This window comes from Girardinichthys multiradiatus, chromosome 21, assembly GCF_021462225.1.
Source record: "Girardinichthys multiradiatus isolate DD_20200921_A chromosome 21, DD_fGirMul_XY1, whole genome shotgun sequence".
Taxonomy (NCBI): domain Eukaryota; kingdom Metazoa; phylum Chordata; class Actinopteri; order Cyprinodontiformes; family Goodeidae; genus Girardinichthys; species Girardinichthys multiradiatus.
The window spans coordinates 25,270,145-25,293,796 of NC_061813.1; the positions used below are offsets into that span (position 1 = coordinate 25,270,145).

General features: G+C 38.0%; 2 protein-coding genes across 4 annotated transcripts in view; one reads left to right on the forward strand and one right to left on the reverse strand.

The window, feature by feature from the left end:
• vill (villin-like) lies at window positions 1-18,372 on the forward strand. Of its 2 annotated transcripts, none has more exons than XM_047350159.1 (19): window positions 1-33; window positions 7,253-7,336; window positions 7,458-7,532; window positions 7,644-7,843; window positions 8,162-8,270; window positions 8,546-8,656; window positions 8,998-9,203; window positions 9,313-9,391; window positions 9,489-9,587; window positions 9,708-9,861; window positions 10,350-10,450; window positions 10,564-10,701; window positions 10,807-10,965; window positions 12,343-12,522; window positions 12,647-12,792; window positions 13,067-13,211; window positions 13,317-13,505; window positions 14,803-15,057; window positions 17,922-18,372. In XM_047350159.1, exons 2-19 carry the CDS (start codon window positions 7,265-7,267, stop codon window positions 18,033-18,035), a joined length of 2,532 nt encoding a protein of 843 aa, XP_047206115.1. In that variant the 5' UTR covers window positions 1-33; window positions 7,253-7,264; the 3' UTR covers window positions 18,036-18,372. The 2 variants fall into 2 exon arrangements, with proteins under 2 accessions (XP_047206115.1, XP_047206114.1); XM_047350158.1 differs by lacking the exon at window positions 1-33 and adding an exon at window positions 1,533-1,685.
• Window positions 18,373-23,652, reverse strand: part of plcd1a (phospholipase C, delta 1a) — a 20,815-nt gene continuing 15,535 nt past the window's right edge. For both annotated transcript variants that reach the window (XM_047350161.1, XM_047350160.1), the window contains exons 9-15: window positions 23,340-23,489; window positions 23,083-23,239; window positions 22,648-22,764; window positions 22,378-22,556; window positions 21,166-21,301; window positions 20,547-20,696; window positions 18,373-20,290 (exon numbers count right to left, since the gene is read on the reverse strand). In XM_047350161.1, the coding sequence (XP_047206117.1) occupies window positions 20,199-20,290; window positions 20,547-20,696; window positions 21,166-21,301; window positions 22,378-22,556; window positions 22,648-22,764; window positions 23,083-23,239; window positions 23,340-23,489 (981 nt within the window). In that variant the 3' untranslated portion in view covers window positions 18,373-20,198. The remainder of the gene's footprint in view (window positions 20,291-20,546; window positions 20,697-21,165; window positions 21,302-22,377; window positions 22,557-22,647; window positions 22,765-23,082; window positions 23,240-23,339; window positions 23,490-23,652) is intronic.

A 23,652-nucleotide genomic window follows, 5' to 3' on the forward strand; every position in this document is an offset into this window, starting at 1 on the left:
AGTGAATGAAGAAATTAGCTGCCATCAGTGAAGGTAAGTGAAACGTTGTTGAGATCAAGATGCTAACGATAATGGATTTGTTATGTAACAGTTCACTTTAGATTCGTAATACAAGACTGTGTTATCAACACTATTCTATATAAGAGAAAAACATTTAATAGATACATATCTAAAAGAAAACATTGAGGAGTCTGATCCATGATTCATATTTGACAGCCATATAAAAGTAAAAGAACCTGACAGATTGTTCACATGTTTTGAAAAAGGCAAAGTGGATCCATGGGGGGAATTAAAGAGCTTTGGTTTTTCATGTCTTTAAGCAGGCTGCTTTTATGAAGTTCAGTGACCTTTACTATGTGACATCAGACATATCTTTAGGTTCTAGGTGAAACCTAAGTTGTAAATCTGCTTCTGTTAAACTGCTTTCTGCCTATTGTTTGGCAAATGACTAACATTAGAATTCTGCAAAGAGTTTCTTTCTGTTATCTCGGAAATTGAGCAAATCATTTTGGATGCACTATGTGGAAAAGCCTCACACTTTGCACATCAATATAAACACCAGTTTGCATCGCTTTCCCTACTGGAACCTAGTGGTGGTTTTTGTACAACTGGCATCCAGGGCGTGCTTCTCCATCTGCATCAAATGTCTACAAAGTTGAAACCAGAAGTTTATATGCAAAGCATAGTAAACACTTTAAAGCCTTTTCTCACTATTTTACATCAAATTAGTCTTACCTTTTTCTGTTTTAGCTCAGCTTGGATTACTGAAATTATTTATATTTGCTAAATGCCAAAGTCAGAGAGAGTGTTTTGACATTTTCTTTTTACCTTCTCCAAATTCAGAAGTGTACATACACATCCTTGGTATTTGTTAGACCTTAACCTTTTCAACTAATGACTTGGGTCAAAAATTTAAGATTTCCCTCCACAAGCTTCTCACAATAGTTAGCTATAATTTTGACCCATTTCTCCTGACACAGCTGGTGATCTTGTCTCAAGCTTGTAGGCCACCTTGCCTCTGCACCCTGGGCAGAGAACATTATTACAAATATTAGAAACCTCTGCTGCTGGAAAAACAGAGCAATAGTTAAAATCTTTTAAAAAATGTAAAGCGTATTTTATTTTTGTCTCTGAGAACTTCTAATTCCTTGATAATACCACTAATAGCCCCTTGAGTCCATTTCCCTGCCTTAGAGGTGTAACACTTGTGCAATGAATAAGCCGCAGAGCCCCTGTAATTTCCACTGTGCAGCTGAGGGCTGCCGTCAAACATTAACACAAACCATAAAACCTTCTTAAGGCTCAAGCAGGACTTTGAATCCCTCATGGTTAAGGAACTATTTTCTGAACTTTCTTCCATTTGGAAGCTCTAAATAATCTTCATCCAGCCAATAGTGGCAAACAGCAGGTCATAATCCCCTCCTTCTCCTTTTCATCATCATCCTCTTGTGTGTGGGAGGTGGTGAGAGGAGGTGCATTTAATGCCGTCATAAGGTAAATATCACGACAGGAAATTGCAGGTGTGGTTAAACCTGGGTGTGGACACAAATACATCAAACTCTCTCTGCTTTACACACACCGATGGGAGGAAAGTCCAGCAGTAGATTATTAAACCGTAACTAAATTCACTAATCAGTCTTCACTAGGAGACATCGAGGTCATCACCACGTCTTACAGGACATAAGGTAAGAACAATTCTTATATTTCAAGTCTACTACTTTTTGACCATCTATGTATGTTTTGCTTTTGCTAAATCGCTGCAATTTAAAAGAATGACACTTTAAAAATCACATTTACTAAAGAAGATACTTTTTTATCTTAGAGATTATTTTGCCAACATTATATGTTTGATTTGTTTGGATGCATGTGGCACTGACAAAGCCCATTGTGCATACTGAGAGAAAAGCAGCTGCTAATTGATTGGAAACCAATCTTACCTGTCCCCGTAATGGAAGTAGTGCTGCTCTCCACTTTCAATCCGTTATTTGCTTTTTCTTCCATGATGCCTGAGCAATTGGATGTTCACAACGGGGATCAGCCTTTACAAAAGTCAAACAACATTCAATATAATCCTGCTAATCGGTGAAAGGAGAGATGAGAGGTTATCACTCACTTCTCTTTGCAAGCATTAATAAATAATTTAATCATTTGTAAGCTAAGGTTGGATTCGCTTTGCTTCAGTGTTCACTTTAGTAGTGAAGCAACAGAGTAGAATGTTTTGATAAAACTGTGACAGAAGTGTGGAAAGAAATCCACTTCAAATGTTCACATTTGCTGTAAATATTTTTGCTGGTGAATCAGTTCTAATTTCTAATTTCGATTTGTCCAGTTCATTATTTTAGTGGCACACACAGCCTTTGCTTAATATGTCTTTTGAAATCACCTTATTCTGCGCAAACCCCCTAATATTATTTTGTTAAATGTGCAACTAAAAACATGTCAGTTAATTGTTTGCTAATGTTTTTAAGGTTTATTCAAATGGGGTGCCAACTCACAACAAATATCTTGCCATTGGACTTTAAAAGACAAACAGGTCCAATCCATATCCAATTATATAGAAATTAAAATTGTCCAATTTAACCTAATTAAATAGTTATATACAAATTAAATTACATACAGTCAAATTCAAGCCTAGTTCTGATCAGTGTTATCAGTTTGAGTTTATGATAGCATTTGGTAATAGCTAAGAAAGCTTGGCCAATTGCACGAGTCATTGACTTTGCAGCAGCCCAGCCTCCTGAGAAAGCATGTGGCGACAGTGGAAATGAAACAACTTCCTTTTAACCTTACAGAGCAAAAAAATCAAATTTCTCTGAAAGCTGTTTATGAATTAGACTAGAATTTTATATGAATAACTAAACAGTCAGAATACAAGAGAAACTTAAACAGACCTTTAGAATGCCTGAAGAACTTTTGCTATAGACCAATGTGAAAGATTTCCTAAAACAAAGCTTAAAGACATAAGGAGTAGGTACAGAGCTCATCTATTTTGTACTTTTAAGTGGGGTTCTCAATAACCCCTGCAGAACAACAGAGTACATCTTATTATAGGCCTGCATCCTTCACTGGAACTCTTTACACCAATAAAAACAGCAGACTCAAGTTGCAAGTTGACATTAGGACAATAAATCTGTGGTTTATGGTTGTATTTTTATATAATATCTGGTACTTTTGGACTATGGCTTCAATATATGTTGCTATCATCTCCATTTTTGGAGAAGGAGTTGTAAACTACTAATAAATGTTCACGTGTTTGCTTAAAGAAACGACCCTAAAGGGACCAACACAACTTTTGAATTCACTGTCAAAGGACAACACAACAGAGAAAGAATCCCATATAACTTCCAGGTGCTTTCAACAGAGTCTACATGAAATAATAACCAAAAACATTGAAGTGATGTCTTAAATGATAGATTCCCAAGTATTTATCCAGTCTGAGCCATGCCCAAGCGCAGTCAACTCTTTATCAGGTCAGCGAACAGCAGAATAATAATGACGTGTGTCAATAGGATTCTAGTGGAGTACATTTGACCTGCTCTATCTCATTTTCGTCATCCTGTGGAAACGATTAGAGCCACTATCGGAGCTATAAGTCAACCCTCCAATATCTGTGTATACAGTGTGTTGCAAAACTACTCCATTATACTTTTTTGCATTTTTCCATGTTACAACAACAAGCTTTAATGGACTATTTTTGGATTTCTTTTGATTGACCAACAGAAAGTAGCACATAACTGAGAAGTGGAAGAAAGTGTGGCATCGCTTATGTATTCAGTTGCCCTGAGTCAAACTATAGAACCACCTTTTACTAAAATTACAGTTGCAAGTCTTGTGGGGCATGTCTTAACCAGCTTTGCACAGGCTGATGATGGACGGAAGGGTTCTGTAAACAGAGATTTTAAAGTCTTGCTGCCAATTCTCAACTGTATTTAGCTATGGACTTTGACTGGACCATTACATTTAGGAATCTAAACCATTCTTTTGTAGTTCTGGTTGTATGTTTAGATTGATTGATTAAAAAAAAAAAATTTTAAGGAATGTCAATGCTTTTCCAAGGCACTACGTCTGAACTAAATGAACCGAAAGCATTTTTAGGTACATGGCAATCAGGTAGAAAAATGACTGATTCATTCATTGTCCACTGATAGTAGCATGAGAGCCCACTGAGTCATGCAGGGTGACAGCTGTACTCCTGTTTTCTCAGTGTTTGCTTATCATCGCTGTTGTTTCTGATATCTCACTGAAGAAGCAGTTAAAGCACAGCTGATTGCAGGACTTGCAGGCGCCTTTGACTCCAGACTGACTCATTAGTGGATCTACAGCTGCCTCTTTGACACTTATGCAGTCTTTCAAAAGGACTCTCTAGTTATCTGAAAAACATAATTTGCCACTGAAATGATAGAGAAATTATATGGATCTATGCAAAAGTTATGTTTTCCCCTTTTGAATTTTTAAAATGAGTTTAATTTCAATATGAGTTTTTCACTGTGGTAAGTTTTAATATATGAAGTTTTTATAGCTTTGCAGCTTTTATTTATTTTACTTTTTACCCATTTTAATGAATTTTAGCAAGCTTTGTTTACTTTTATTTGAACAGAGAGGCAAACAGTCTAATGTAATTTCTACTCATGTGTGCCATTCTTAAAATGTATCAGTGGCTTTAAAAGTCAAAGCTCTTTGCTGAATTTACTAATGCGTTTACTAATTTACATACACTCACTGGAAACTTCATTAGATACGCTTGTTTAATGGAAATAATGAATCAGCATATTAAATGGAAGCAGCTGAATGCATGCAGGCATCTAGACGTGGTGAGGATGACTTGCTGACATTCAGAGTGAGCATCAGAATGAGGAAGAAAAAGGATTTATGTGATTTTGAATGAAGAATGGTTGCTGCTGGTCTGCCTGGATTTTCACAAACAACCATCTCTCAGGTTTGCAGAGAATAGTGTGAAAAAGAAGGTAAGGAACAAAAGGCCAGACTGATTCAAGATGATAGAAAGGCATCAGAAGCTTTAATAACCACTTGTTATAACCACGGTATACAGAATAAAATCTCTAAAAGCAAAGCAAATTGAATCTTGAAGCAAATTGGCTACAGCAGCAGAGGACCACACAGGGGGCCACTCTTCTCAGCTAAGAACAGGAAACAGAAGCTCCAGTTCCCAAAGGTTCACCAAAACTGCAATAGATTGGAAAAATGTTGCCTGGTCAGACAAGTCTTGAGTTAAGCTGCGGCATTCAGGTGGTAGAATGTGGATTTGCCGTACACAACTTGAAAACATGGATCTATCTCTTCGTTATATCAAAGGTTTAGCCTCAGGTGGTGGTGCAATGTTGTAAATATATGTGATCTTCTTGGCACACATTTTGCCCCTTCATATCAATTGAGCCTTATTCAAACACCACAGCTTACCTATGCATTGTTGCTAACCATGTCCATCCATTAGATGGCTACTTCCAGCAGGAAAATAAACCACATCACAAAACCCATATCATCTCAAACCGGTTTCCTGAGCATGACAATGGGCTCTCTATACTCCAATGGCCTTCAGAGTCACCAGATCAGAAGTTTAAGATTGTCATTTACTGGATGACCTAGTATCTATCAACACCTATGTATATCGGATTTGCATGTGGCCAGATGGTTGAAGTATGCAACTGCCCTGCATGTGTTGAAGTTTAGATATAGTTGTTACCCAATGTTGGAAACAATAGGTGTTTGAGGCCCAATGATTGCAAAACCCAAAGCCATTTGCATCTGTCATCCAACACATATGAATTAGACATCACACAAGGCCCTATGCCACCTTCCAGTATGGGTCCTCCCTCCCTGTCAAATGTTAGCTATTACCAACATCACAGAAATGGCTGTTCTTGGAAGGATAATGTAACTGTGAGGCCGACACCCATGATGTTTGGCAATGTATTTTGTTTCAGTGCTAACTTGGATGACCAGCATTTGCATGTTTGATGGAGTCCAGAGAAAAGGACAGACTCTAAACCAAACATTCAAAACTGTGGGGAGACACATCCACCTCAGTCCTGGCAGCTTAGTGTAGGGAGCCACAGAGCATGCTTTCAGACCACCTCTAGTGGTGATTTGTTTGTTGAATCATGAACGCTGATGCAAGTGAGGTCTGCAGTGCTTCAGAGGTTGTTCTGGGTTCGTTTGTGATCTCTTGGATGAGTCATCTGTGCGTTCTTCTAATGATTTTGGAAGGCAAACCATGTTTTATCTGTTTGTGGACGATGGCTCTCACTGCGATTCACTAGAATCCCAAAATCTTAGAAATTGCTTTGTAACCCATTCCAGAATGTCAGATGACGTTTGTTTTTAAAGATATTTTTGCGGCACTAGAGGCCTTTATTTTTATTTTTTTTGACAGTAGGCAGACAGGAAAGAGGGGTAGTCAGAGGGGGAGACATTCGGCAAATGTCACCAGGTCCAGGACTCGAACCCAGGACGGCTGCTTCGAGGACTGTAGCCTCCGTACATGGTCGCGCGCTTAACCCCTACACCATCAGCGCCGCGCTCATTACTTTTGTTTTCCATCAGTTTTTGAATTTCTTTAGATCAGAGCATGATGTGTTGCATTTTGGGATATTTTAGATGTATCAGGATTCACCTAAATATATGTTCAGGTTTTAACATTCTCTGATGTCATATCGATCTTAGGGTAAAGTCTACAAGAAAATATGAAAATTATAACCTCAAAACAAAAACTAATTAATTTCTAAATAAAGATATTGATATACTGAAACAGTTTTCATAACTTGTTATTTTGATTACTTTTCTTTACATTTAGCACAATACAAGTGTTCTGATTCTGATTGTTTTTGTATTCAAAAATAATCAGACATTGACATTATGATTGAAATAACTATAGATTCAATTCAATTCAGTTTTATTTATATAGCGCCAATTCACAACACATGTTGTTTCAAGGCACTTCACAAAAGTCAGGTACATATATTCCTATTAATCCTAACCATTGAACAGTGCAGTCAGATTCAGTTATTTATTCAAATTGGATAAAAGGTTTTTCTATCTAAGGAAACCCAGCAGATTGCATCGAGTCAGAGATTCGATAGATAGATCTGCTAAAGTTTCCTTGTATACCTATCAATAGTGACCAAAGTCTATTCTAATAGTGAGTAATGCTTATGCTTTGGCTTTGTATTGTTACAAATGCTGTTATGTAAAATGGCTTTACCCAGTCACTCTTTTCCCCTTCTGATTGTTTTAGTTCACTGCAAAGATGAACAGCAAGGACAGAGATGCTTTTGCAAACATCAGTCGGAAGGCAGGCCTGCAGATATGGACCATCAATGTAAGGCAGCCCTAAATTTGAATGTAGACCTAATATTCTATAGTCTCATGCATTTCACAAGATTTTTGAAAGATTAAGTCTTGCTTTAGTGGTTTAAAGTTGTTGTGTTTTCTTCATGCAGAAAATGCGGATGGCTACAGTTCCAACCAAGGCCTTTGGTAACTTCTTTGAGGGTGACTGTTACATTGTTCTGAATGTGAGTATGGCACAAGTTCATTTAATTTAACGAGACTCAGCACTGATAAGGTTATGTGTACAATGTGAATCATTTACATATGGGATTTATCAATTCTTAACTATAATCCAGATAAGCAAGAATAAGGGTGTGGGAGAGTCGATCGACATCCACTATTGGATAGGAAATACTTCCGCCCAGGATGAGCAGGCATCTGCAGCCGTCTATACCACCCAGCTGGATGAATATCTGGGTGGGAGTCCGGTGCAGTACAGGGAGGTGCAGGGCTTCGAATCACCAAAGTTCAGGAGCTACTTTAAAAATGGCCTGATGTAAGTTATAAAATACACTTGCCAGAATGTTAAGGAAGGACTATAATAAACCCAACAGCTCACACACACACTCGCCTATATTGTGATTTCCCTAAAACATGGTTTATACTGCTAATCCCTTTATCCAAAATGATCATCACAAACAAAATGTTTTCTGTTTTGAGCACTAGCCATAGAAAAACCCAGTTAATCCTCTTTCCCTATTTGTTTCTATCATGGCTGTAAAAATATCAAGCAAAATGTTCTTTATCTTCATGGTCTATGCAGTTTCATGCCTGTTTTATTACAATTGAACTTTGGTCACTGATCTCTCTGCAGCTACAAGAAAGGTGGAGTGGCTTCAGGTTTTAACCATGTTGACACAAACGTCTACAACGTCCTGCGACTGCTGCACGTCAAAGGGAGGAAGCATGTTTCAGCAACAGAGGTTTGCAAAGAATAGTTCTGCATATGAAAGGCGTAACTACAGCCTGTGTTGTGCCTGCCACTGCAGCCATGAAAAGCTTCACATTGTCACACTACAGGGGTGTTGGTGCTCCTGTTAAACAAATTATAGCAGATTTGTTGTTATAGCTGTCACAGTATGTGTTATTAGCCCGATAAAAGCTGTGATTTTGTGGGATTTAACAATTAGTACCACAAAAATATTTAGAATTTCCATTTAAATTCATTTACAAATCCAGATTGTGTTTTTGTTTGCAGGTTGAGGTGTCATGGAACAGCTTTAACAATGGAGATGTGTTTATTCTGGACCTTGGGAAAAACATCGTGCTGTGGAACAGCCCCGAGTGTGACAGGAGAGAAAAGCTCAAGGTATGAGCAGAAGTGCATTTGAAGCAGTAGAAGTAAAACACTGAAGTAAAAATAAATCCATTGCCATAATAAGTACAGTAAAACGTTAGCCAATGCTAATGCTAATTGCTAGCATAGTTATTGAAACTTACCTGGAGATGACCTTTAAAACATCATCTTTAAATATTAAATACTGATGTATACCTGTGGCAGCACACAGTATTTTTACATTGTTGCAAAAATAAACTAGACTACTCCCTTGCATTTATAATGTGGTTTATGGTTTAACAAGTTAGACTTATTTGGAACATATTTCACCCACTGATTCTATTCTATTCTATTCTTCTCCACTGTGTTTGCAGGCAATGTTGTTGGCGCAGGACATCCGGGACAGGGAGCGTGGAGGTCGGGCCGATATCCTTATCGTGGAGGGAGCACATGAGAAGCAAACACCGGAATTGGTAAACATGATGACCGATGTGCTGGGCAAAAGACCCAGCCAGCTGAAGAAGGCTACCCCTGATGACAAACATGACCAGGAGCAGAACAACAATGTCAGACTCTACCAGTAAGAACAATGGTGTTTGGTATTTTGTTACACTGCTGCATTGTGACTTTGAAATTATTTTAGAAAATTATATTTAATAATCCCATAAACCTCTACTGTCTGTCAACAGTGTTTATGACAACAGTGGGAACATAGTGATTCAAGAAGTGGCAGTACAGCCTCTAACACAAGATCTGCTGCTCTCCTCTGTAACTATCTTTAATCCTCTCTAACTGTACTTCCAAACTTATTTGTTAAGAACGTGGGACCTTTTACATGTCATTGTTTCTTTGTCGCTGGTGTCAGGACTGTTATATTTTGGACAATAGAGGCTCTAATGTGATGGTCTGGAAGGGCAAAAGGGCCTCAAAGGATGAGCGCCGTGAAGCTATGAAGAGAGCAGTGGTGAGTGTTCAAAGAAACAAAATTCAGGACTAGCTAATTGTATCTCTGTCTACAGATCATTTCATTTTTATTTTTCTTTTAGAACTGTGTAATCTACCCCTTTGTATTTTTTCTCGCCAGGACTACATTAAAACCAAAAACTACCCATCCAGCACCAGCATTGAGGTGATGGGTGAGGGAGGAGAGTCAGCTATGTTTAAGCACCTGTTCAAAACATGGAGAGAAAAGGGGCAAATTACCGGCCTGGGTAACACCCACACCATTGGAAAGATAGGTAATACTGCTAAAAACAATTCATGGTTTTCCACCTAGTTCAAAAGTAGCTAACACACACCGTAAGAAGATAAGTACTTTCCAGACACTATTTATAAAACAGATAAAAATATGTAACAAAGGTGATGAAAGCAGGGAAATAGAAGACAAGGACAGGGCCTTGTAAAAAGCCTTGCAGTACCCCACAAATTATAGGGAAATGCTCTGACTAACAGGGATCATATAAGTTCGGTTAAAATTATTTGAACTATTTTAATACTGTGCCAGAGAGACCTAACTGATTTTCTAACATGACATAACATCAGCGAGTTTACCATTTTCTTGGTTCATCCTTTAATCATTCAGTACTTTCAGGAGAGCTGTTATTGTGATAAATCCATTTGAACATATTTGACAAAGATTATTTTAATTTAGGTACATTTATAAGTTGTAGAATAATTGAGTTAATGATTTTTTAGTTATTAACAAATGCTTTGGGTTATTATACAGCCAAGGTTGATCAGGTAAAGTTTGATGTGATGGAGCTCCATGCTCACCCTGATATGGCGGCAAAGCATCGCTTGGTTGATGATGGTACAGGAGAAGTGAAGGTACAAAGTATACACTTTAATGTAAAAATCAAAACCAAAACAAGATCATAATCATAGTGTGGTTGCTCTAAAGGAGAACTAAAAACCCAGAAATGTTTATTTTCTCCCTTCAGGTGTGGCGCATTGAGAATTTGGAACTGGCTGAGGTACAGCCAAATATGTATGGGCAGTTTTATGGAGGAGACTGCTACTTGGTGCTGTACTCATACAACATGTCAAATAAAGAGCAGTACATACTCTACATGTGGCAGGTCAGTTTCCTCAGAACACAATTCACAGATTTTCCCATTCTGTCTTTTTGTGCCTCAAATAGACAGACTTCTTACTGGTTTATTTTCTAAAATCTTTAACATCAGGGACGTCATGCCACTAAAGATGAGATCACAGCCTGCGCCTACCAGGCTGTCGCTCTTGACAATATGTACAACGGAGCCCCTGTCCAGGTCCGAGTGGTGATGGGAAAGGAGCCTCGCCACTTCCTGGCTATTTTCAAAGGAAAACTCATCATTTATGAGGTGTGATTTTTATACTGAGGGTTGCTTTATTCCAAATTAGGAACAATGACATTGTTATAACAGTGCCATCCAAAAGCATTCATATCCATTGAACCTTTTCACATTTTGTCTGAAAACTTGCATGCATTATGTTTACCTGTGTAGTTATAAATCTGATTATATATCCAGGAGCTCTTTGAAAGTCTCAGAGGTTTGTTAAAGAACATTAGTTAACAAACAGCATCGTGAAGGCCAAGGAAGACAGCACACTGGTCAGGAGGAAAGTTGTGAGGTTAAAAGCAGGGTTAGGTTATAAAACAATATGCCAAACAGTAAACATCTTACTGTTAAATCCATCAAAACACATGACACAACTACAATCCTGCCAAGACATGGCCATCCTCTTAAACTGACTGGCTGGACAAGGGCAACCGTAATCAGAGAAGCAGCCAAAGGGCCGCCAAATAGTAACGTCGAAGGAGTTGCAGCTCTAGTGGGAGAATCTCTTGACGGGACAGCTATTAGTTGTGCACTCCACAAATCTGGCCTTCATAAAAGAATCGCAAGAAAGACATTGTTGAAAGGAAGGATGTCACAATCTTTATCTGGGCCACAGAGTTAGGTTACCACGAACCTAACTCTGTGGAAGAAGGTTCTCTGGTCACATGCAACCAAAATTCCACTTTTCGCTAAATACTATCTCTGGGGTAAAACAAATACTTCAGTTCACCTTGCACAGAACATCCCCACAGTGAAACATGAAGGTGGCAACATCATGCTGTGGAGATCCTGTATTTCAGCAGTAACATCGGAGCTGGTCAGAGTTTATGGAAGAATGGAGAAGATAAATGCAGAGCAATACTGGAAAAACAAATTGTTGGGGGCTGCAAAAGACTTGAGACTCAGGCATAGGTTCACTTTACTGGACCCTAAACATACAGCCAGCTACAATGGAATGGTTTCGACCATAGCACAATTATGTGTTAGAATGGTCAAGTCAAAGTCCAGACCTAAATTCAATTGATAAAATGTAGTAAGACTTCAAAGTTGATGTTCTCAGATGCTTGCCATCCAATCTGCATTGTTTCAGTTATTTTGGAAAGAGGAAAGCAACACTCTGGGTATACAAAAGTGGAGATTTACCCTAAATGATTTATGAAAGCCATGATGTTCTTTTACTTTTACTTCAAAATCATGCACTACTTAGTCTCTTGGTCGATCACATAAAATGCCAATGAATACTATGACATTTGTGATGGTAATGTGGAAAAATACGAAACAGTTCAAGGGATGTGAATAATTCTGCAAGGCACCAAATGATTTGTTGTTGTGCTTCAGTCTCAAATAATAAGGAATCATTGCTGTGTAGGTACAGTAATAGGTATGTGTGTTTTACAGGGAGGAACAGGTCGGCCTGGTGCCGTCAGCCCTAAAACCAGCTCCAACCTCTTCCAGGTGAGAGGAACCTCTGAGTTCAACACAAAAGTCATCGAAGTGCCAGCAAGGGCCTCGTGTCTAAGCAGCAATGATGTGTTCTTGCTGAAGACCAGCCAGAAATGCTACCTGTGGTATGGAAAGGTATGCATCCCATTCTGAGGCTGCAAAGTCAAGCTAAACAATTATGATATCATGTTTTAAATATGTACTGTGCATTTTGCTCGACGTGTGTGCTTATATTTGTGTAAATTGTGTATGTCGGCAGGGTTGCAGTGGAGATGAGAGGATGATGGCGACAGAGGTGTGTGACCGCCTGTTTAGGCAGTACAAAGAGGTGGTGATGGAGGGCCAGGAACCAGCTGAGTTCTGGGTTGCTTTGGGGGGAAAGGCCCCCTACGCCAGTGACAAGAGGTCGACTAAGAGAGAGAATTTAATTAGAGAATTTGAGGCATTCTTTGTTTTTTCTCGCAAAACAATAAGCAAGCGCATTAAGTTTAAAGATATTTAATCAACTTGTAAACTATTTAAATATATATAGTTTTACAGCAAGATATCAATAACTCCAATGTCATTTTAAGTCTATGGAATCCAGCAGTCTGACTCCAAGTTGAATATAAAAACTTCAGGGATGACTCAAGACTTCACTGCATGGAGCTGTTACGGTAAAACCTTTTTTTATGTTTAGACTGGAGAGAGAGGCTCCGGTTCACACACCTCGTTTGTTCGAGTGCTCAAATCAAACCGGTCGGTTCAGGATAACCGAGGTTTATGACTTTGACCAGAGCGACCTGGATGAAGAGGACGTGATGCTGCTGGACACCTGGGAGGAGGTGAGAAGGTGGAATTTCTGCAGATGCATGCCAAAGAACATACCTTCTGAAGTGCTGCATTTAACTTCTCCATCTCACGTACTCTTTTTTATTGCATCTTCTCAGATTTTCTTGTGGGTTGGAAGGTTTGCCAATGAAACTGAGACCAAAGAGTCTTGGAACAGCGCACAGGAGTACCTGAAGACCCACCCAGCTGGTCGTGACCCGGACACGCCCATCATCTTTGTGAAACAGGGATATGAGCCTCTCACCTTTACTGGCTGGTTTACCGCATGGGACCCTTTTAAGTGGAGTGTAGGTTTAATTGGAGACCACTCATCTCCAGCAATGGCCAGAAATGTACCATGCACTCATTATCGGCATGAATTTCACACCAATACTTGGCTTGTAATTATGTATTTAAATCAAATGTTTTACAGGGTGGATTTTTGAACCCATCAACTTATTTTGATTTTTTTACAATCCACACAGGTTCAAAGTAAAAAAAACATACAAGCTGAAACACACTATATTGCACTAAAAGTACTGGGTCACACCACCAAATCAATGCATTACAGTGTTCCAATCACTTCCATGGCTTCATGTGTATAAAGTTTGGTGTGGAGAAACTTGACTGGCCTGCACACAGTCCTGACCTCAACCTTCTTGAACACCTTGTGGAAGATGTGTGCAGACTAGTTAAAGTTGCTATTGCTGGCAAAGGTGGGTCCATCAACAAATGGGACCTTATTGTTGAAGAATAGGGTGTCATCAAAGTTATTGACATGTAAAAGTAGACAGACAAATAGTTTTGGCCATATAGTGTGTATGCAGAGATGCCCACCAATATATGGATAAATGAAGTTGAACATTAATTACATAGTATTTGTCAAAACTGACAAGCATTTGGCATTTCAGCTGGTTAGGCTATTTGACCGCTCCGCTTGGCATAATCAATGAAGCTCATGTAAATAGGTTAGCTTCATGGCACGAACCCAACTTTTAAACATAGTCCACCAATTTTTAACAAGATGTTAGACCCTGCGTGAACTAGGAATAAATCCACATTTAAGTTGTACATGTGCAACCAGTTGTTGGTCTGATGCACCATTAAAATCCAAAAATGAATTGGATTCATGTCCACGATGAGTGTATGCAAACTTCTGACCATCACTGTATCTTAAATGGAAGTATTTAATGATAAGCAAACATAGCCTGATTGAATAATGCATTATTTCTACTGCATTATCAAGCATGATCAAGGAAAAAATATCTAAGATGAATGGGATAAATAATCTTGTGTGAGCGAATCATTTCAGAAATCAGACACCACACCCAATCATACACGGATGATGTGATGCATTGTTTAAAGATGAGGAGGGCTCTGCATGCTAATTCCTTAATCTGAGTTGATCTTCTCACCAGGAGGGAAACTCCTATGAGGATATTTTAAAAAAGTTGAATGATGCAGCATCTATCTCTGAGATCACTGTAGTAAGTGATTGACTGTTCACAATCTTGATCCTAATCGACTGCCTGTACTAATATTACTGAGCTAACACCAGATTTTAATGTCTCTAATCTGCAAGTTTGATATTTTGTATGTCGGAAGGACCTGAGCGCTGGCAACTTGAATAAAGGTCTTGATATGATGGATGGCTATACTGCTCCTGGAGGCCCTGTGAGTTCGTTTCCAATGTACAGGACCCACGGTGGGGCTCTGTCGCCCAAGTCCCCCACTCCCACCAGCCCATTCAAAGGCACCTACTCTCCAGCTGGTGGTAGTGGGATGTCAGTGGATCCTAGGCTACTCATTGATGTACCTGCCAGTGACCTACCTGAGGGAGTGGACCCCGGCCAGCGAGAGGTGAGTGTGCAGCTATGGGTTTGGAAAAAGCTGCAAAAAATCAATTAACATCTTCATTTAAAAGCATCGTACAACATGTTATGCAATGTGCACTGTGTGTATGGGAGTGTCAGTACTGATCTATTGTGCCAGAAAATGTTCAAGAAAAACTGTAGCTTTGAGTCATCTATAGAAAAGCACTGAAGTAGACACTAATCAGCTACTGCAGACACACATTTTCTTAGAAGAAACAGAAATCTCAGTTTGGCAAATTTCACTAAAGTTCTACAATGACAGCCACATGTATTGGTACCTCTGGTAAAGACATGTATAAAGCCTTAAAATGAATTCACACTTCATTCCAAGAGCGCAATTTCATCTTGAAAAATATCTGATTCAGTTCCATAATAGCAAGCCTTGCAGATTTCTTATACCCACCTTACCCTCCTCGTTACTGTGCCTGGTAGAAATAACGTCCAGCCTAGTGACTAAAAGAAACAGATTTCTGTACTATGTCATACTTGTACCCCAGGCTTCTGTTACATTTATTTGAAATAGGTTCTTGGTTTATGACAAGGAGTGGTGTCTGGTATTGCTGATATGGGTCACCATCCAGGGTAGCATAGCCTGTGGGTCGTAATGGGCACATGACAAATTTATTTCTATTTAAATGCCGTCTCACTGCATTATGAACTGTGTAAGCACTGTGAGAAAATTTTGTGATACACTACTAAGTGGTGACACTAAATCAATCAGTGATTTAGATTCTCTGCTAAATAGATAGAAATACTCATCTGGGAACCTGAGTCGCAGGGCAATATTTCCATTATTGTTGGAGGTGAAAACAAACGCAGTACTGCACAACAGCTGATCAGCCACATTCTTTGTTTCTGTCTAATAAATAAATAAAAACCTTCCTATTCCATTCAACTGTCCAAATATATTATGGATATGTAGGTTGTAAATTTATGCCCTGAAAAAATTGTATCCTTTCAAATATTGCATCCAAGTGTTCCTTTGAGCAGCTCCACTTCAAAGGAAATGGTGTGCATAGATGAAACTCTCTTCCATTGGTACAGACAAAAGAAAAAACTCTGCTCTTTAAGGTTTTAACTTTAAATATGTGAACTGTTGTATATACTATATAAATATTTTATATTAGCTAACGTCTACCACTCACCTCACTCGGAAAACTAACTCAGACATTTTGTTATTTAAAATATCTCACTTTTTATCTCACTATCTTTCATCAGTCATACAAACCAATGTAGCTGTGTACGTTTTCCAACCTGTGGAAGGAAAGGTTTTCTTTCCAGTATTTTCTCTCATTAACCACTTTGAGCAGTTTAGTCACCGAGAACACCGCTGCATATTTATAACTTTTTCCACCTTTACCAATCCTGCAAAGTCTCTCAGGATGCATTGTGGGTAGTGAGTTACATCAGCATATCTTGACCTAGTAATGGAGATATTTTAGTGTTTTTTTTTTAAGAAACATGTATTGCATTTCATGCTGTTGTGTTCAACATCCAAAATACGTCGACATGTAAAACATAAACTGAATTGTTCTATGCTAAACAGAGTCTTTAAAACACAAATTGAGATTCATGAAACTATCATCATTTGTGAAAAACACAAAAGAGCATTTTGCACACATGACAAACAAGCGAAACCAAACAGAACCAAAGAGCCTAAATATTTGACTAGGGTGAACATGAGTGCAATGAATCTATTAAAACAGGAGTGAACTGTCAGCGACATTCGACAGAGGGACACATGGAAATTAGTTTCACAATAACACAGGAAATAAAGCTAACCTTAACAGATTGATCCTACTAAGGACCATGTTGGAGGTGAACAATGAACACAATAATAGAAATTGGAGCAAAAAAAAACAGACTAACAGTAAAAATAAAACCCGACGATCACTATAAAAATCATTATAATAAATATATAAGATAAACATGACCAGCCGGGGATACAACATGTCTACTGTTGTAGGCATAGACACACAAAATGACTCTAGACTTCAGACAAACAAACACAAAATTAAGCACCAAAAAAACTACCGGAATAAAAAACAAATCAAGAATTGTTAGCAATAACTACCATAAGAGAATATTATTGGGTAACCTGGTAAATCTGTGTAAATATTTATTATACTATATGAGAACCAAAGTTTATTTATTTAATTTTTACTCTGCCTGTAGATATCAGTAAGTTTAGTTTAGTAGCTTCTTTCTTGTTGCACATCCCTGACTTATGTAGATCGATACACATCTGTTATACTTGAATACCATGTTATCTTGTCTTACTCATTTTGAGTGGCTAAGTTAAAACATATTTAGTAACCATGGAAACAGGAGGAGGTGGATCTCTATCTCTATTGCATGTACCCGCTTATCTGTACATGGTCATGAGGGGTCTGCAGTGGTCATTGGGCTAGAGGCGGTGTAGAACCTGGACAGGTCACCAGCCCATCAATCAAACCACAGAGACAAACAACTGAGCAAACAACCATTCACAGATCTCCAGTTCATTTTATAAAAGCATTAAAGGTTTTCTTCACTTACATTTACTTTTTTAGGATTTGCTGAAAGGGAACATATTTTGACACTAGTAATTTTGTAAAAGAAAAATACATTTTTTTGTATCCGACTTAATAAATGTAGTCAAGGTCAAGGTAAAATTATGATACTGTAATAAAAGATAAACCTTTTTAAAAGTATTTTTACACATTTTTATCAGGGGTGCCAATAAATGCGAAGTGTGGTGTACTATGACTTTTTAACCACATGAACGTTTATGATGCATCCTATTGTAATAACATACTGTGACCAGTAGAGGTCAGCCTAACTGCATCCCAATCTCTCCTCTGGCTGCAGGACTACCTGGCTGATGTAGACTTCGAGAACCTGCTTGGTGTAAGTCGAGCTGAGTTTCTGGGCCTGCCCACATGGCGTCAGATCGACCTGAAGAAAAAAGCAGGCCTCTTCTAGAAAGGATCTACCTGTTGGATTTCACAGAAGCGAGTCCAAACCAGTCCATCGAGATACTGAGAAATCCAAGCCAAAGAACGTTTGTCTCTATTGTTGACAGAAGCAGCAGCAATTAACTCGAATAACTTATTCACTTAAGTGTTTAACCATTAAGGAAGTTCAGGTGATTGGGGAAAAAAAATCAACTTACTATAAAGTGATTGACTTTTTGTTTTTATTTAATGGATGTTCCCTGTACTCATGAATGCATCAAATGTTTTCAGGCTGATCACCTGATATTTTTCTTTGTTCCTGCCATGAATCACAAAATGAAACAAATAAACACAGAAAACCACCATTAAGACTCAGACTGCTTTTATTTAAGAACTAGTGCAAATACTAGCAAGAGACATAATTAACTGAAGCATGAAGTTGTTACAAAAACATGTAGAATAAAATTTGATAATACAGTTTATTAAATTATATTTTAATAACTGTAACTGCAATCTGGTCATCATGCCTATGAAAAATATACATTGTAGAACACTTTTATCTAGAATACAAGGCCTTAGATTCACGAGGAGTGTACAAAGGCATATAAACACATTGCACTAAATAGACAACATATTCCCATTGAAGAATGTTAACTAAATACAGACTAGGCATTGGCTGGGTTGTACGTAGCATCAGAACCTTAAGAAAAAACCTTTTTTTCCAAATATTGTAGTATTAAGACAACAAATATATTCAAATTTGTAATGATGTGTGGTACTTGAAGATGCACCCAAATGCAGACAGGCATGCAGAAGCAGCACGGTGAGTTGAAACAGTTTAATGAATTAGAACAAAAGGAGGCAGGCATTGATACAGGCAAAAAACAGGCATGGCATGAACAGAACAGTATTATCCAACGGGGAACGATGACAAACAAAAAACTTTTAAAGGAGGTGGAACAGTTGGAGGTGATGAAAAGAACGAGATAGCACTGGTGAGTAGAATAAACATAATTGCATTGTGGCTAAGGGTGAGGGTAGAAGATTAATTAACATGAGTGGATCTGAACAGAGATCCAAAGAAGCTAGAAGACATGAGGAGAAAGACAACAGAGATCGAAGAGGGATAATCCTAAATGTATAAAGAACATAACATAAAACTTAAAACCAAACACAAAAGCCTGAACTAATAAATAATAATAAACTCTGAAAAATGAAGTGAACAGGAACATAGCAAATACACACACCAAGAAAACCGAAACCCAAACACCTGGAGATCTCGACACAAATTTAGCAGTTTTCAAGTCCCAAATACACATAGTATTGCACCTTTTTGTCATTTTGCTCTTCATAGACAAACACTTGGAACTTAATATGGTAATATTAGAGGGTTAGTTAGCTGGGCTATCTGCTCCGGTAGCCAGTCTTCAGCCACAAATGCTGCTCATAACCTGCCAGCTGTAGTTTTTCAACCATGTACTTTGATTTCTACACCAATCTTGCCCTTGTTTTTTTTGTGACTGGAAATATTTCCATTAAAATAAGTTTGTGTTTTTGTTTGTGAGAGACAAGCGTAGTAGCCTTTTGTTTTCCAGCCAACTGAGTGGCAGTGAGAAGCAACAGGACGAGTGAGATCATGCTCTATAACTCCAGTCACTCCAGCACTTTTGTGGCATCCCATGATAAAATACTTCAGACCATAGGAAAGATATGGTGGAAATTGTTTGTAGTTGTGACCTTTAAAAAACCTGGTATTACTTGATACCTGTAACCATCCAATGCCTAGTACAGATCCCCGCAATAATTACTCATCTATATTAGGTTTGCTCTACTCAGAAAATCTTGATCTAAAAAAACACAATAATATTGATATAATACTAATGAGAGATTGCACAGTATGTTAGAAGCAGGCAGCCATGTAAAATGTACAATAATTATTCTCCCAGGAGAGCAAAAACAGTTAAATGACTGTCATTAAATAACTTCCAACCCCACTCATTCACTCACAGTTTCAATCCCTCTAACGTTGTTATAATACAATAGCTCATATCAAATATTATGTAAAAAAAAAAGGCAGAAAGTATTTTGCACAAAGTTTTAACAGGCCTAGTTGCAATACTTGGTCCCAGCTCTGTTGTTGGCTTTTAAAACTCGTCCCTGAATGCATGATAGATTTCTCTCCCATACAATCCTACAGACAATCCAGGAGCATTGTATGCACAAACAGTTGTGCAGACGGGATGATGTCACCCCTCTTGGTGAGCAACGGGACCTGGCGATATCCTGAAAGAGAGGATGTGAATTTCAGCCTCGTCAGCAAAGCAGAGGTTTGCACAACAAACCTAATTTCCCCTCAGGGATCAATAAAGTATCTTTGAATTGAATTGAATTGAACAACCAAAGTCATGGGAACTTCAAAAAGATTTGATTTTTTAAAATGAAATAATCGGTTAATACTTTCTTGTCAATATTTGTCCTTCAATAAGTATTTGATCTCCCTGTCTCTTTCACACTTCTTTATTTTGCTGGAGTTTCCTACCGTTCTGAATGCTGGTAAGTGGCAGACAGTACTGCCCAATGAAGTCATTTTGGGATGTTGAGTCATAGTCCTCCAGCATGAACCGCACCATGGCCAGCTCGGGAACATGTATAGCAAACTCAAATCTCACATTCCATATGGGGTTGAAGCCTGCAAGAAGCAGATCATTGGGTCAGCATCGCACTCGTTTAGAAATTGCAGAGTGATGCTGAAAGAGTTCGATATGCTGTGCATCTCAATCAATTAGAATATCATTGAAAACATTTATTTGTTTCAGAAATTCAACTCTAAAATAGAATTTTGTGCGTTATATAGATTGATTAAATACAAACAATGTAAAGTAACAATTTCTAATACAGAAAGTTTATTTCATGTCTATTTTTTGACTTAACAGTTGTCACTGACACCCTCCTCAAGGTGGGCGTGCCACTAAAAGTATTCGCTAAATAAGTGAGTGCTGTATTAAGCATATTTAAGGACAAATTGTGAAAGGAAAATGTGTGGTAGAAAAATGTTAGTCAAGCACTTTTTTAACAGAAAATAATACTTTAATTTAACTTTTCAATGATATTCTAAGCTACCAAGATGTGCCTAAACATATCTGTGGGGGTATGCTTACCATTGTTTTTGATGTAATGTGTCTCCTGACTGTCATTGTCTGCAGGGACCCCAAAAATGTCCACTTTTACCAGAGGGTCAACAATGGAGTTCTGTTTATCCTTCTTCAGTTTTGGCAACTGCTGAGCCGAGATCACCTGATGTGTTAAGAGACAAATTATTTAAAATAAAACCATCAGTTACTGCTTTGTACTTTTAAAACATAAAGATGAGATGGTGGTTAAATCTAGAAGTATCCCAGTTTTAAAACTCATATTTGTGTATGTAAGCTATAACCACAGGAAAATATAGAGCAGCCAAAGCTGGAAGGACCAGTGAAATTTTCTTTATGTGAAAAATTAATATAAAAAACACTTGGATAATCATACAATTGCAAGATAATTAATGTATAAGATTAAAGTGTGAAATTTAAGATAACTGATTGTAAAGTCCTAAATTGATGAGAGAATCAAGTAAAGAATTCCTAAGAATGCACAAAAGGAAGACCTGGGAATTTACTAAGTGTTTCTCAAAAAACAAACACATTTTATAAAACAAAATGTGACTACTTTTGACTTCTACCAGTTTTTTTCAATTTGAAACTGTAACCTGAATTTTTGGAGGTTTTTTTCACATTAGTTCAGATAGCTTTTTGTTTAAAAAATTTAATCATTATCTGAACCATTTAAGTGCAATATTTTTAGGGGCAAATATTTGTCATGGCACTGTACAAAACATACAATACTACATTTTCGCAAGAATGAGGAGAAACTCTATTTTAATTATACTTTTAAGAAATTTGCACACAGGTGTGTATAGTAGCCAAATGTTGCACTCCGGTAAGAATAAAGAAGTATCAAGTCAAAAGACTACTCTAGTGCTGAATAACTATATGTTTATAATGTTTGGTTTATTTTTTCATAAGATGGTGCTTTTTAAATTATATAATCAGACAGACGAACGTTTTAATTATGTGCAAAATAATATCTTTACAAAATAACAAATTAATGCACAAAACATGTTCAAATCTAACCTGTTCATAAAGCTTTTGAAACCTATTCATAGTGTATATTAGAACATCCACTGACAGATATAATGTATACTATGCCCTCCAAATGGCATAGCAGGCCACGCATGTAGAAAATATCATCAGAACATGGCAGAAAACATCTCCGTGTCTGAAGAAGAAACTCTCCTCTGCATGTTTGTATAAACAAACCAGGCAAACTCTCACCATAACATGGAGGATCTTCTTCTGTAGCCACGGCCCATTGGTGAGAGAGTTGGGATTGAACTGAGATGACAGGCTTCTCTGGAATTCAGGTTTCAGGACGTAGCCGCAAAAACCGTTTTGCACAAAACGGCCCTGGTTAATGTGCATCTCCTTCGAAGGAGTTTGGAAGTTCAGAGCCACTAAAATAACAAGTCAGATAACAGATTAGATGAAAGCTCTGATCTTATTTAGTAATGATTTTATTTCTACATTGAGGAATTAGGAGCATACCAAACTGGCAGCCAACGTTCCACATGGGAACAGGGTTGTAGTTGGAGGAGTCCGTCCTGGTGCCAGCGGGGTAGATCCTGCTAAGTTTGTCGATATTGTGATGGATAAAGGCAGTGGCTGTAAGAGCATATTAAAAGTTTTAATGCAGGCAGGTGTAAGTTTTGTAAATCTGAGGTACGTTCTCTCAAAAGAATCTGAATTTGGTCTTGCCCTCGTGCAGCAACAATGGCATTTAATGAAAAGAAATAATTAAGGTGATCATAGCTGACTAAAAACATGACGTTGAGTCGAAATAAAGTCAGGCAGTAAGAACTGAATGGTTAACTGTCTTGTAAAATAGTTAGGTAAATTTTACAGACCAGACTCGTTACACTAATGCTAGCTTTTCTACATCTTGTGCACAACTTTATTTTGCTGCTCAAATACTTAATTTACCTGAAGTCTCAGACAGGGTGAAGGCTTTGCTCTCCTTGAAAGATGACATTTCATAGAAGGACTGGTTGTCTCTGGAATGTTCAAATCCACTGAAGTGGACGCTCTTACAGTAGATGACGATATCCGAAAGCTCTTTGGCGAGTTTGATCTTTGCTTTCTGAAAGAAGGTGGGAGAAAAACAAACATGACATCTGTGACTCAATAGCTACGCTTTATTTAATTTTGTTTTACAAATAAGCACAAACCATGTGACTCACCTTTGGCTTTGCTTTTTGATCTTTCTCCTTACAATCCTCAGCCTCGTCCTCCTCAGACACCATTTCTTCCTCAACCGTGTTATTGTTGGAGAACATGGCGTCCAGTTTGTTCAGCCGTTTCCCCTTGATCAGGAATTTACCCTTCAGCTCCTGAATATGCAAACACAAAATATGCTTTAAGGGGTTGCTATGAAATTTGTAAAGAAAGCATGTTGTCTTTTGTAAAGACAAATAGCAGTTGTAAAAGGTTATAGCCGCTTACTCCTTATAGTGTTGTAATACAGTCATTTGAAGCTGACAGCACCACAGGCAT